The sequence below is a fragment of the Trichomycterus rosablanca genome, chromosome 14, assembly GCF_030014385.1.
Source record: "Trichomycterus rosablanca isolate fTriRos1 chromosome 14, fTriRos1.hap1, whole genome shotgun sequence".
Taxonomy (NCBI): domain Eukaryota; kingdom Metazoa; phylum Chordata; class Actinopteri; order Siluriformes; family Trichomycteridae; genus Trichomycterus; species Trichomycterus rosablanca.
In genome coordinates, this window is record NC_086001.1 from 35,920,950 (window position 1) to 35,935,735 (window position 14,786).

Consider the following 14,786-nt stretch of genomic DNA (forward strand, 5'->3'; position numbering starts at 1 on the left):
CGGTTTATTCTCTGATTAGTATCAGAGCGTTCACATGCGCTCTAATAATCCGGTTTATTCTCTGATTAGTATCAGTGCGTTCACATGCACACTAATAATCCGGTTTATTCTCTGATTAGTATCAGTGCGTTCACATGCGCACTAATAATCCGGTTTATTCTCTGATTAGTATCAGTGCGTTCACATGCGCACTAATAATCCGGTTTATTCTCTGATTAGTATCAGTGCGTTCACATGCGCACTAATAATCCGGTTTATTCTCTGATTAGTATCAGTGCGTTCACATGCGCACTAATAATCCGGTTTATTCTCTGATTAGTATCAGTGCGTTCACATGCGCTCTAATAATCCGGTTTATTCTCTGATTAGTATCAGTGCGTTCACATGCGCTCTAATAATCCGGTTTATTCTCTGATTAGTATTAGAGCGTTCACATGCGCACTAATAATCCGGTTTATTCTCTGATTAGAATTAGAGCGTTCACATGCGCACTTATAATCCGGTTTATTCTCTGATTAGTATTAGAGCGTTCACATGCGCACTTATAATCCGGTTTATTCTCTGATTAGTATTAGAGCGTTCACATGCGCACTAATAATCCGGTTTATTCTCTGATTAGTATCAGAGCGTTCACATGCGCACTAATAATCCGGTTTATTCTCTGATTAGTATCAGTGCGTTCACATGCGCTCTAATAATCCGGTTTATTCTCTGATTAGTATCAGAGCGTTCACATGCGCTCTAATAATCCGGTTTATTCTCTGATTAGTATCAGTGCGTTCACATGCGCACTAATAATCCGGTTTATTCTCTGATTAGTATCAGTGCGTTCACATGCGCACTAATAATCCGGTTTATTCTCTGATTAGTATCAGTGCGTTCACATGCACACTAATAATCCGGTTTATTCTCTGATTAGTATCAGAGCGTTCACATGCGCTCTAATAATCCGGTTTATTCTCTGATTAGTATCAGTGCGTTCACATGCACACTAATAATCCGGTTTATTCTCTGATTAGTATCAGTGCGTTCACATGCGCACTAATAATCCGGTTTATTCTCTGATTAGTATCAGTGCGTTCACATGCGCACTAATAATCCGGTTTATTCTCTGATTAGTATCAGTGCGTTCACATGCGCACTAATAATCCGGTTTATTCTCTGATTAGTATCAGTGCGTTCACATGCGCACTAATAATCCGGTTTATTCTCTGATTAGTATCAGTGCGTTCACATGCGCTCTAATAATCCGGTTTATTCTCTGATTAGTATCAGTGCGTTCACATGCGCTCTAATAATCCGGTTTATTCTCTGATTAGTATTAGAGCGTTCACATGCGCACTAATAATCCGGTTTATTCTCTGATTAGAATTAGAGCGTTCACATGCGCACTTATAATCCGGTTTATTCTCTGATTAGTATTAGAGCGTTCACATGCGCACTTATAATCCGGTTTATTCTCTGATTAGTATTAGAGCGTTCACATGCGCACTAATAATCCGGTTTATTCTCTGATTAGTATTAGAGCGTTCACATGCGCACTAATAATCCGGTTTATTCTCTGATTAGTATCAGTGCGTTCACATGCGCACTTATAATCCGGTTTATTCTCTGATAAGTATTAGAGCGTTCACATGCGCACTAATAATCCGGTTTATTCTCTGATTAGTATCAGTGCGTTCACATGCGCACTAATAATCCGGTTTATTCTCTGATTAGTATCAGAGCGTTCACATGCGCTCTAATAATCCGGTTTATTCTCTGATTTAGTATCAGAGCGTTCACATGCGCTCTAATAATCCGGTTTATTCTCTGATTAGTATCAGTGCGTTCACATGCACACTAATAATCCGGTTTATTCTCTGATTAGTATCAGAGCGTTCACATGCGCTCTAATAATCCGGTTTATTCTCTGATTAGTATCAGTGCGTTCACATGCGCTCTAATAATCCGGTTTATTCTCTGATTAGTATCAGTGCGTTCACATGCGCACTAATAATCCGGTTTATTCTCTGATTAGTATCAGTGCGTTCACATGCGCACTAATAATCCGGTTTATTCTCTGATTAGTATCAGTGCGTTCACATGCGCACTAATAATCCGGTTTATTCTCTGATTAGTATCAGTGCGTTCACATGCGCACTAATAATCCGGTTTATTCTCTGATTAGTATCAGAGCGTTCACATGCGCTCTAATAATCCGGTTTATTCTCTGATTAGTATCAGAGCGTTCACATGCGCTCTAATAATCCGGTTTATTCTCTGATTAGTATCAGTGCGTTCACATGCGCACTAATAATCCGGTTTATTCTCTGATTAGTATCAGTGCGTTCACATGCACACTAATAATCCGGTTTATTCTCTGATTAGTATTAGAGCATTCACATGCGCACTTATAATCCGGTTTATTCTCTGATTAGTATCAGAGCGTTCACATGCGCGCTAATAATCCGGTTTATTCTCTGATTAGTATCAGAGCGTTCACATGCGCACTAATAATCCGGTTTATTCTCTGATTAGTATTAGAGCGTTCACATGCGCACTTTTTATCCGGTTTATTCTCTTTCGCTTTTTTTCTCGGTTCTCCGACGCAGAGCTGCAGGATCAGGTTCTCCGAGTGTTCAAGGCCGACCAGCAGAGCCGCTTCCTCCTGATCAACAGGGACACCACCGCCAGGGAGGCGTGCAACCTGGCCACCCGAGAGTTCGGCCTGACCGCCGGGCCCGAGGCGTACTCTCTGTGCGAGGTGTCGGTCACGCCCGAGGGCGTCACCAAGCAGAGGAGGCTCCCGGATCAGCTCTCCAAACTGGCCGACAGGATTCAGCTCTCCGCGAGGTAACGGTGTTGTAGCCACGCCCACTGATCTCTTTGATCTCCCTGCTGCTGATCTGACCAGGACCCCCCCGGTGTGTTGTCTCCGTTGCAGGTACTACCTGAAGTGTAACATGGAGACGGAGACCCTGTGCTCGGACGTGGAGGCCCAGGAGCTCCAGCGTGAGTCTCAGGTGTGCCTGCTCTCGCTGAGCTCCACCGAGATAGCCAATCAGCTCTCGGCGCGCAACTACCAGCTCTTCGCCGCCATCGAGCCCACCGAGTACATCGCCGACCTCTTCAAGCTCTGCCCGCGCCAGCCGCCGGCCAACCTGCGCGGCTTCGAGGACCTGGTCAACCAGGAGACCTTCTGGGTGGCCTCGGAGGTGGTGCACGAGCCCAGCCAGGCCAAGAGGATGAAGATCATCAAGCACTTCGTGAAGGTCGCCCTGCACTGCCGGGACTGCAAGAACTTCAACTCCATGTTCGCTATCATCAGGTGAGGGCGGGGCGCAGGGCGGGGCGCAGGTCCGCGGGTCTCCTTCACCAGTCTGAGAGGAGTCGTGAGGGGAATTGGACATGACTAACAGCTGTGTTTGTTAGCATTTACGTTTAGCAGGATATTCTGAACACGTCAGTTTAACTTCAGTTGTACGCTACACTATACTCCACTCTTACGCTACACTATACTCCACTCTTACTCTACACTATACTCCATTTATACACTATACTCCACTCTTACGCTACACTATACTCCATTTACACACTATACTCCACTCTTACTCTACACTATACTCCATTTACACACTATACTCCACTCTTACTCTACACTATACTCCATTTACACACTATACTCCACTCTTACGCTACACTATACTCCATTTATACACTATACTCCACTCTTACTCTACACTATACTCCATTTACACACTATACTCCACTCTTACGCTACACTATACTCCATTTACACACTATACTCCACTCTTACTCTACACTATACTCCATTTACACACTATACTCCACTCTTACGCTACACTATACTCCATTTATACACTATACTCCACTCTTACTCTACACTATACTCCATTTACACACTATACTCCACTCTTACTCTACACTATACTCCATTTATACACTATACTCCACTCTTACTCTACACTATACTCCACTCCTACACTACACTATACTCCATTTACACACTATACTCCACTCTTACTCTACACTATACTCCATTTACACACTATACTCCACTCTTACTCTACACTATACTCCACTCCTACTCTACACTATACTCCATTTATACACTATACTATACTCCACTCCTACTCTACACTATACTCCATTTATACACTATACTTCACTCTTACTCTACACTATACTCCATTTATACACTATACTCCACTCCTACTCTACACTATACTCCATTTATACACTATACTCCACTCTTACTCTACACTATACTCCACTCCTACTCTACACTATACTCCACTCCTACTCTACACTATACTCCACTCTTACTCTACACTATACTCCATTTATACACTATACTCCACTCCTACTCTACACTATACTACATTTGTACTCTGCTCTATACTCCATTTATACGCTACACTATACTCCATTTGTACTCTACACTATACTCCACTCTTACTCTCTACACTCCTACTCTACACTATACTTCATTTGTACTCAACACTATACTCCAGTTGTACTCTACACTATACTCCACTCTTACTCTACACTATACTTCATTTGTACTCTACACCATACTTCAGTCTTACTCTACACTATACTCCACCCACTCTACACTATACTCCACCCACTCTACACTATACTCCATTTGTACTCTACACTATACTTCATTCTTACTCTACACTATACTCTACTCTTTCTCTTACACTATACCCCATTTGTACTCTACACTATACTCCATTTTTACTCTACACTATACTCCACTCCTACTCTATACTATACTCTATTTGTACTCTACACTATACTTCATTCTTACTCTACACTATACTCTTACTCTTACACTTACACTATGCTCCTTTTGTACTCTACACTATACTCCACTCCTACTCTACACTATACTCCACTCTTACTCTACACTATACTCCATTTGTACTCTACACTATACTCCACTCTTACTCTACGCTATACTCTACTCTTTCTCTTACACTATACTCCATTTGTACTCTACAATATACTCCATTTGTACTCTACACTATACTCCACTCTTACTCTACGCTATACTCTACTCTTTCTCTTACACTATACTCCATTTGTACTCTACAATATACTCCATTTGTACTCTACACTATACTCCACTCTTACTCTACACTATACTCTACTCTTTCTCTTACACTATACCCCATTTGTACTCTACACTATACTCCATTTGTACTCTACACTATACTCCACTCTTACTCTGTTCACTTCTACTCTACACTATACTCTATTTGTACTCTACACTATACTCCACTCTTACTCTACACTATACTCTACTCTTTCTCTTACACTATACTCCATTTGTACTCTACAATATACTCCATTTGTACTCTACACTATACTCCACTCTTACTCTACGCTATACTCTACTCTTTCTCTTACACTATACTCCATTTGTACTCTACAATATACTCCATTTGTACTCTACACTATACTCCACTCTTACTCTACGCTATACTCTACTCTTTCTCTTACACTATACTCCATTTGTACTCTACAATATACTCCATTTGTACTCTACACTATACTCCACTCTTACTCTACACTATACTCTACTCTTTCTCTTACACTATACCCCATTTGTACTCTACACTATACTCCATTTGTACTCTACACTATACTCCACTCTTACTCTGTTCACTTCTACTCTACACTATACTCTATTTGTACTCTACACTATACTCCACTCTTACTCTGTACACTCCTACTCTACACTATACTCCATTTGTACTGTACACTATACTCCATTTGTACTCCACATTATACTTCATTCTTACTAAAAAAAAATAAAAATAATAATAATAAAACAAAAGTAAAAAAAACTAACAATAATTTCCTTCGGGATAAATAAAGTATCTATCTATCTACTCTCTACACTATACTCTACACTATACTCCATCCGTACTCTACACTATACTTCACTCTTACTCTCTACACTCTACTCAACGTTATACTCCACCCACTCTACACTATACTCCATTCGTACTCTAAACTATATGGGTGGGAAAAGGCCGGACTTTTCCGGGGAAAAGTGGGCGCGGTCTTCAAACGCCGTGTAAGGACCCTGCTTCTGTGCAGAAGTGGATGAGCCTCAGGTGCCAACCTGAACAAAATAAGTGTTCGCATACCTTACAGTAGAGGGTTCCTGTGCTCCGGCCTCTGACTCCGTAACGAGAGTCCTCGGTGCAGACTTTGTATGACCCACCCCTGATCCCGCTATAGCCAATCAGAATGTGACCCTCGACGTAACCAGTGCTCAGGTACTAACGTTCCACTCTCCCTCTCAGCGGGCTGAACCTGGCCCCCGTCTCCCGACTGCGCGCCACGTGGGAGCGCCTCCCGGCCAAGTACGACAAGCTGCTGAGCGAGCTGCAGGAGGTGTTCGACCCCTCGCGCAACATGGCCAAGTACCGCAACCTGCTGAACAAGCACAACCTCCAGCCGCCCATCATCCCGCTCTTCCCCGTGGTCAAGAAGGACCTCACGTTCCTTCACGAGGGTAAGAGTCTCCACCCCTAACCCGGACCGGGGGCGTCCTCTCGGATCAGAAACGTGACGATGACGCGACTGTGCCCCTGCGCTCTAGGTAACGACTCCAAAGTGGACGGCCTGGTGAACTTCGAGAAGCTGAGGATGATCGCCCGGGAGATCAGGCACGTGGTCCGGATGGCGTCCGTCAACATGGACCCGGCGGCGCTCTTCAAGACCAGGTACACACCGTTTGGGTTTTGTGAGGGGGGCGTGTCAGACTCTGGGTTGGGGCACCGTGCAAGCGGGGACGTGGAACTCAGGGAGAGGGGGGGTAGGGGCACCAGGGTGGGGCAGAAAATGCTGAGACGTTTGCAGGTACTCATGGGAATGGGGTAAGACAGGTTTGGAGATGAAGGAGGGTATCACGGTCGGTGGCGTGAGACAGGTTGTGGGTTATATCGTCACCCCTGCCTGTCGGTTGTCTTTGTGCCGGATGTCTGTGGGGCTCTTCCTGTGTGTCTGTGGCCTCTGTCTGTGGGCTTCACCTGTGTAAGCACCTGTCTGTCTCTCTCTCTGTTTCCTCTCCGTCCTCTCTGGTGTCTCTGCGGCTGTGTTTAGGAAGAAAAAGTGGAGGAGTCTTGGGTAAGTGGGACTATAGCTCACGCTTCTGTCTGCGCCTCTCGTTGTCCCGCTGTCTCACTCTCGCTGTCTCACTCTCGCTGTCTCGTTAACTGTTGTTTGTGCTGTGTTACTAACCCACTCAGCCTGCGCATGTTCATTTAGACTCTTATTCGTATTAATACTCGACTCTTACTCTATACTCAACATTATACTTGATTCTTACTCTACACTGTACTTTACTTTTACTCTACATTATACTCAACACTATACTCCACTCTTACTATACACTATACGCAACACTATACTCCACTCTTACTATACACTATACGCAACACTATACTCCACTCTTACTCTCTACAATGTACTCAACACTATACTCCACTCTTACTCTCTACAATGTACTCAACACTATACTCCACTCTTACTCTCTACAATGTACTCAACACTATACTCCACTCTTACTCTACACTATACTTAACACTATACTCCACTCTTACTCTCTACAATGTACTCAACACTATACTCCACTCTTACTCTCTACAACGTACTCAACACTATACTCCACTCTTACTCTACACTATATACACTGCACTCCATTTTTACTCTACACTATACTCAACACTACTCCACTCTTACTATACGCAACACTATACTCCACTCTTACTCTCTACAATGTACTCAACACTATACTCCACTCTTACTCTCTACAATGTACTCAACACTATACTCCACTCTTACTCTACAACTACGCTTTACACTATACTCACACTTACTCTCTACACTATACTCAACACTATGTATACGCCACTCTTACTCTACACTAAACTCAACACTATACCCCACTCTTACTCTCTACACTATACTCAACACTATACTCCACTTACTCTACATTATACTTAACTTTTACTCTACACTATACTCAACATTATACTCCACTCATACTCTACACTATATTCCGACTCTTACTTTCTACAATGTACTCAATGCTATACTACACTCTTACTCTTCACTATACTCCACAGTATGCTCCACATTACTTAATTCTTACTCTCTTTTCTACTCTATACTCCATTCTTACTATACACTATACTCCACACTATACTCGACTCTTACTCTCTACACTTTACCATACACTATGCTCCATTCTTACTGTACATTATACTCCACACTATACTTGATTCTTACTCTCCACACTATACACTATACTCTATTCTTACTCTACATTATACATTATACTCCACTCTTACTCTACACTATACTCCATTCTTACTCTACACTTTACATTATACTCCACACTATACTCCACTCTTACTCTCCACACTATACTATACACTATACTCCATTCCTGCTGTACACTATACTTGATTTTTATTCTACACTATAATCTCACAGTTACTCAACACTATACTTCACATTTGACTTTTTACTCTATACACTATACACCAGACTATACTTCACTCTTACTCTACACTATGATACACTCTACAGTACTATATACTCCACTCTTAGTCTGCACTATACTTCACTATTACTCTCTACACTACACTCAACACTTACTCAAGCAACTCGCTCACACCCCGAACAGGACGCCGATCCATCGCGTCGCCTCGTCCATCCTCCCTCAGACATAGTCAATAGACATGTCTGTGTGTAGACGCCCAACCGGCCGATAGCACCGCTGGGGATTCGAATCCAGGATCCCAGCAGTAGTGGGCTGACGTGATCTACCACTGCGCCACTCATTTCCACTCAACTTTATTCGACCTACCCTTGGTCCTCTACTTTTTTCTACTCAACTCTGATGTTCTGCACTGAGCCAAAACATTAGGACCACCCGGCTAATGGAGCATCGGACGCTGTAATTACCGTCCGATCGTCATTTTTATTGGCACTGATGTTTTGGCTGGTGGTATCGGAGTGGCACGTGCATGCCTGAATTCATGCCAGTCGTATGACGAGGTTTGCTGACCGCTCACGTTCCGCTACGCGCAGGTCCCTGAGTCAGGCGAGCAGCTCCTCGCTGTCCGAGGGGACGGCGGGTCCGAGGAGGCGCGGCCGGCGCAGCTCCTTCCTCAGCGCCAAGAAGCTCTACGAGGCGGAGATGATGAGCAGGCGGGTGCGGCAGTACCTGGACGCGCTGGCGTACGAAACGGACGAGGAGGCCCTGCACGCGCTGTCCCAGCAGTGGGAACCGGCCAGTAACACCGGTGAGTCCCACCAGCCGGATGGAACCCGGAGCGCTGATGATGACAGACGCTCCCTGATGTGATTTTAAAGTCCTCTGTGTGTTTTTTGTGTGTGTTAGTGTTTGTTGTTTTTGGAATCGATGCACCCCGTCTGGTTTGTGACGTGCGCGTCTACATCTGTCTGTGTGTCTGCGTTTGTGTGTGATGTAGCGTGTAAGACCACGGCGGAGAAACGGAAGGTGGAGGCGTCCCCGGTGACCCAGAGGAGCCCCGCCCCCAAGCATCCGCCCCGGAAAAAGCCCCCCGGCAAAGAAACGGCACCGTTCGGTAAGGCACGCGTTCACGTACGAGTTCTACGTCCACGCCGTTCCACCCGGCGTTAGTTCTGACCATGCCCGTGTTCCTGCAGGTGCCGACTCCCCGAGGTCTCTCCAGAAGGTTCTCTCCCTCTCCGAGGAGGCGCACGACAGGAAGAGGAGGCAGGCGGACGACAATCAGTCGAATACGTCCTCTCTGGTCTCCTCCCCGCCCACTTCACCCGACAACTCGTCCAGAAAGGGTGCGCAGATGCTAAACAGAGTTGAATGTTGAGAATGATTCGTTTGAACTGAGTCATACATGTCGAAAATGATTCGTTTGAACAAAGTCATTCGTGTTAAGAGCGATTCGTTTGAACCGAGTCATTCATCTCGAGAACAATTCACTTGAACAGAGTCATTCATGTCAAGAATGATTCGTTTGAACATACAGTGATTCAGGTCAAACTGAGTTATACATGTCGAGAATGATTCATTTGAACAGAAGGATTCGTTTGAACAAAGTCATTCGTGGTAAGAGCGATTTGTTTGAACAGAGTCATTCATGTCAAGAATGATTCATTTGAACAGAGTCATTTATGTCAAGAATGATTCGTTTGAACAGAGAATGATTCAGTTGAACAGAGTCGTTCATGTCATGAATGATTCGTTTGAACAGAGAATGATTCGGGTTAAACTGAGTTATACATGTCGAGAACGATTCATTTGAACAGTCATTCATATCAAGAATGATTCATTTGAACAGAGTCATTCATGTCAAGAATGATTCGTTTTAACATACAATGATTCAGGTTAAACTGAGTTATACATGTTGAGAATGATTCATTTAAACCGAGTCATTTATATCAAGAATGATTTGTTTAAAGAGAATGATTCTCTTGAACAGAGTGGTTCATGTCATGAATGATTCGTTTGAACAGAGAATGATTCTTTTGAACAGAGTGGTTTATATCATGAATGATTCGTTTGAACAGAGAATGATTCGTTTGAACAGAGAATGATTCGTTTGAACAGAGAATGATTCAGTTGAACAGAGAATGATTCGTTTGAACAGAGAATGATTCGGGTTAAACTGAGTTATACATGTCGAGAATGATTTGTTTGAACAGAATGATTCATTTAAACAGAATGACTCGTTCGAACAAAGTCATTCGTGTTGTGAGCGATTCGTGAGTTATTTATGTCGAGAACGATTCATTTGAGCAGTCATTCATATCAAGAATGATTCATTTGAACAGAGTCATTCATGTCAAGAATGATTCGTTTTAACATACAATGATTCAGGTTAAACTGAGTTATACGTGTCGAGAATGATTCATTTGAACAGAAGGATTCGTTTGAACAAAGTAATTCGTGTTAATAGCGATTCGTGAGTCATTTATGTCAAGAATGATTCGTTTGAACATATTATGATTCGGGTTAAACTGAGTTATACATGTTGAGAATGATTCATTTAAACCGAGTCATTTATATCAAGAATGATTTGTTTAAAGAGAATGATTCTCTTGAACAGAGTGGTTCATGTCATGAATGATTCGTTTGAACAGAGAATGATTCTTTTGAACAGAGTGGTTCATGTCATGAATGATTCGTTTGAACAGAGAATGATTCAGTTGAACAGAGTGGTTTATATCATGAATGATTCGTTTGAACAGAGAATGATTCAGTTGAACAGAGAATGATTCAGTTGAACAGAGAATGATTCAGTTGAACAGAGTGGTTTATATCATGAATGATTCGTTTGAACAGAGAATGATTCAGTTGAACAGAGAATGATTCAGTTGAACAGAGAATGATTCAGTTGAACAGAGAATGATTCAGTTGAACAGAGAATGATTCAGTTGAACAGAGTGGTTTATATCATGAGTGATTCGTTTAAACAGAGAATGATTCAGTTGAACAGAGAATGATTCAGTTGAACAGAGTGGTTTATATCATGAATGATTCGTTTGAACAGAGAATGATTCAGTTGAACAGAGTGGTTTATATCATGAGTGATTCGTTTAAACAGAGAATGATTCAGTTGAACAGAGAATGATTCAGTTGAACAGAGAATGATTCTTTTGAACAGAGTGGTTTATATCATGAATGATTCGTTTGAACAGAGAATGATTCGTTTGAACAGAGAATGATTCGTTTGAACAGAGAATGATTCAGTTGAACAGAGAATGATTCGTTTGAACAGAGAATGATTCGGGTTAAACTGAGTTATACATGTCGAGAATGATTTGTTTGAACAGAATGATTCATTTAAACAGAATGACTCGTTCGAACAAAGTCATTCGTGTTGTGAGCGATTCGTGAGTTATTTATGTCGAGAACGATTCATTTGAGCAGTCATTCATATCAAGAATGATTCATTTGAACAGAGTCATTCATGTCAAGAATGATTCGTTTTAACATACAATGATTCAGGTTAAACTGAGTTATACGTGTCGAGAATGATTCATTTGAACAGAAGGATTCGTTTGAACAAAGTAATTCGTGTTAAGAGCGATTCGTGAGTCATTTATGTCAAGAATGATTCGTTTGAACATATTATGATTCGGGTTAAACTGAGTTATACATGTTGAGAATGATTCATTTAAACCGAGTCATTTATATCAAGAATGATTTGTTTAAAGAGAATGATTCTCTTGAACAGAGTGGTTCATGTCATGAATGATTCGTTTGAACAGAGAATGATTCTTTTGAACAGAGTGGTTCATGTCATGAATGATTCGTTTGAACAGAGAATGATTCAGTTGAACAGAGTGGTTTATATCATGAATGATTCGTTTGAACAGAGAATGATTCAGTTGAACAGAGAATGATTCAGTTGAACAGAGAATGATTCAGTTGAACAGAGTGGTTTATATCATGAATGATTCGTTTGAACAGAGAATGATTCAGTTGAACAGAGAATGATTCAGTTGAACAGAGAATGATTCAGTTGAACAGAGAATGATTCAGTTGAACAGAGTGGTTTATATCATGAATGATTCGTTTGAACAGAGAATGATTCAGTTGAACAGAGAATGATTCAGTTGAACAGAGAATGATTCAGTTGAACAGAGAATGATTCAGTTGAACAGAGTGGTTTATATCATGAATGATTCGTTTGAACAGAGAATGATTCAGTTGAACAGAGAATGATTCAGTTGAATAGAGTGGTTTATATCATGAGTGATTCGTTTAAACAGAGAATGATTCAGTTGAACAGAGAATGATTCAGTTGAACAGAGAATGATTCAGTTGAACAGAGTGGTTTATATCATGAATGATTCGTTTGAACAGAGAATGATTCAGTTGAACAGAGAATGATTCAGTTGAACAGAGAATGATTCAGTTGAACAGAGAATGATTCAGTTGAACAGAGTGGTTTATATCATGAGTGATTCGTTTAAACAGAGAATGATTCAGTTGAACAGAGAATGATTCAGTTGAACAGAGAATGATTCAGTTGAACAGAGTGGTTTATATCATGAATGATTCGTTTGAACAGAGAATGATTCAGTTGAACAGAGAATGATTCAGTTGAACAGAGAATGATTCAGTTGAACAGAGTGGTTTATATCATGAATGATTCGTTTGAACAGAGAATGATTCAGTTGAACAGAGAATGATTCAGTTGAACAGAGAATGATTCAGTTGAACAGAGAATGATTCAGTTGAACAGAGTGGTTTATATCATGAGTGATTCGTTTAAACAGAGAATGATTCAGTTGAACAGAGAATGATTCAGTTGAACAGAGAATGATTCAGTTGAACAGAGTGGTTTATATCATGAATGATTCGTTTGAACAGAGAATGATTCAGTTGAACAGAGAATGATTCAGTTGAACAGGGAATGATTCAGTTGAACAGAGTGGTTTATATCATGAGTGATTCGTTTAAACAGAGAATGATTCAGTTGAACAGAGAATGATTCAGTTGAACAGAGTGGTTTATATCATGAATGATTCGTTTGAACAGAGAATGATTCAGTTGAACAGAGAATGATTCAGTTGAACAGAGAATGATTCAGTTGAACAGAGTGGTTTATATCATGAGTGATTCAGTTGAACAGAGAATGATTCAGTTGAACAGGTTTATGTGCTGGTCTCAGTACTGACCGGACGCTGTCGGTTCTGTTGTGCAGGGCAGTTCCGCTCCGGGGGCCAGGCGCCGGATCAGCTGAGTCTCCTGAGCAACTCGTCCTCAGACCTCATGGTGGACGAGCACTCTCACTCACACGGCCTCTCTCACGCCCGCGCACTCGCACAGACCCACAATGCACAGCGCACGGAGCCCGACCAGATCAGCCTGGGGTAAGAACTTTTTGATCTTTTGATAATATTGTGCACTGTAGAAGGTAAAATACCCCCAGATCCTTGATCCTTGTTCTTTCTCATAAAATATGTGCACACCACTGCTTTCTCACTATCGCTGCTATTTGGATCTTACGTACTGTCCAAACTCTTTTGGAACTTTAAAATGACCTAACAGAATCAGTTCAGGAGTCAATTATGTTGAGAGTGACTCGTTTGAACAGTTAGTTAGTTGAGAATGATTCGTGTCAAGATTGTTCTGTTTGAACCGAGTTACTTATTTTGATAAGATTCATTTGAACAGAGTCATTTATGTAATTCATTTGATCGGATAATGATTCGTTTGAACTGAGTTACTTATTTAAAAAGTGATTCATTTGATTTAAAAAGTGATTCATTTGAACAGAGTCATTTATGTCAAGAATGATTCATTTAAACAGATAATGATTCGTTTAAACTGAGTTATTCCTGTTGAAAATGATTCATTTGAACAGTCATTTATGTCAAGAATGATTCATTTGATCAAATAATGATTCATTTGAACTGAGTTACTTATTTAAAAAGTGATTCATTTGATTTAAAAAGTGATTCATTTGAACAGAGTCATTTATGTCAAGAATGATTCATTTGATCAGATTGAACTGATTGAACTGAATGATTCATTTGAACTGAGTTACTTGCTTTAAAAATAATTCATTTGATCAGAGTCATTTATGTCAAGAATGATTCATTTGATCAGATAATGATTCGTTTGAACTGAGTTATTCATGTTGAAAATGATTCATTTGAACAGAGCCATTTACGTCAAGAATGATTCATTTAAACAGATAATGATTCGTTTGAACTGAGTTACTTGTTTTAAA

General features: G+C 41.2%; 1 protein-coding gene across 6 annotated transcripts in view; it reads left to right on the plus strand.

Moving 5' to 3' along the window:
• The window catches only part of rapgef2a (Rap guanine nucleotide exchange factor 2a), a 52,591-nt gene that overhangs the window by 34,427 nt on the left and 3,378 nt on the right, over window positions 1–14,786 (plus strand). For 4 of the 6 annotated variants that reach the window (XM_063008103.1, XM_063008104.1, XM_063008105.1 and 1 more), the window contains 9 exons: window positions 2,595–2,835; window positions 2,927–3,310; window positions 6,327–6,538; window positions 6,626–6,749; window positions 7,129–7,152; window positions 9,124–9,338; window positions 9,528–9,644; window positions 9,727–9,876; window positions 13,755–13,923. In XM_063008103.1, coding sequence (XP_062864173.1) covers window positions 2,595–2,835; window positions 2,927–3,310; window positions 6,327–6,538; window positions 6,626–6,749; window positions 7,129–7,152; window positions 9,124–9,338; window positions 9,528–9,644; window positions 9,727–9,876; window positions 13,755–13,923 — 1,636 coding nt within the window. The remainder of the gene's footprint in view (window positions 1–2,594; window positions 2,836–2,926; window positions 3,311–6,326; window positions 6,539–6,625; window positions 6,750–7,128; window positions 7,153–9,123; window positions 9,339–9,527; window positions 9,645–9,726; window positions 9,877–13,754; window positions 13,924–14,786) is intronic. The other 2 variants (XM_063008106.1, XM_063008108.1) reach the window with 1 other exon arrangement.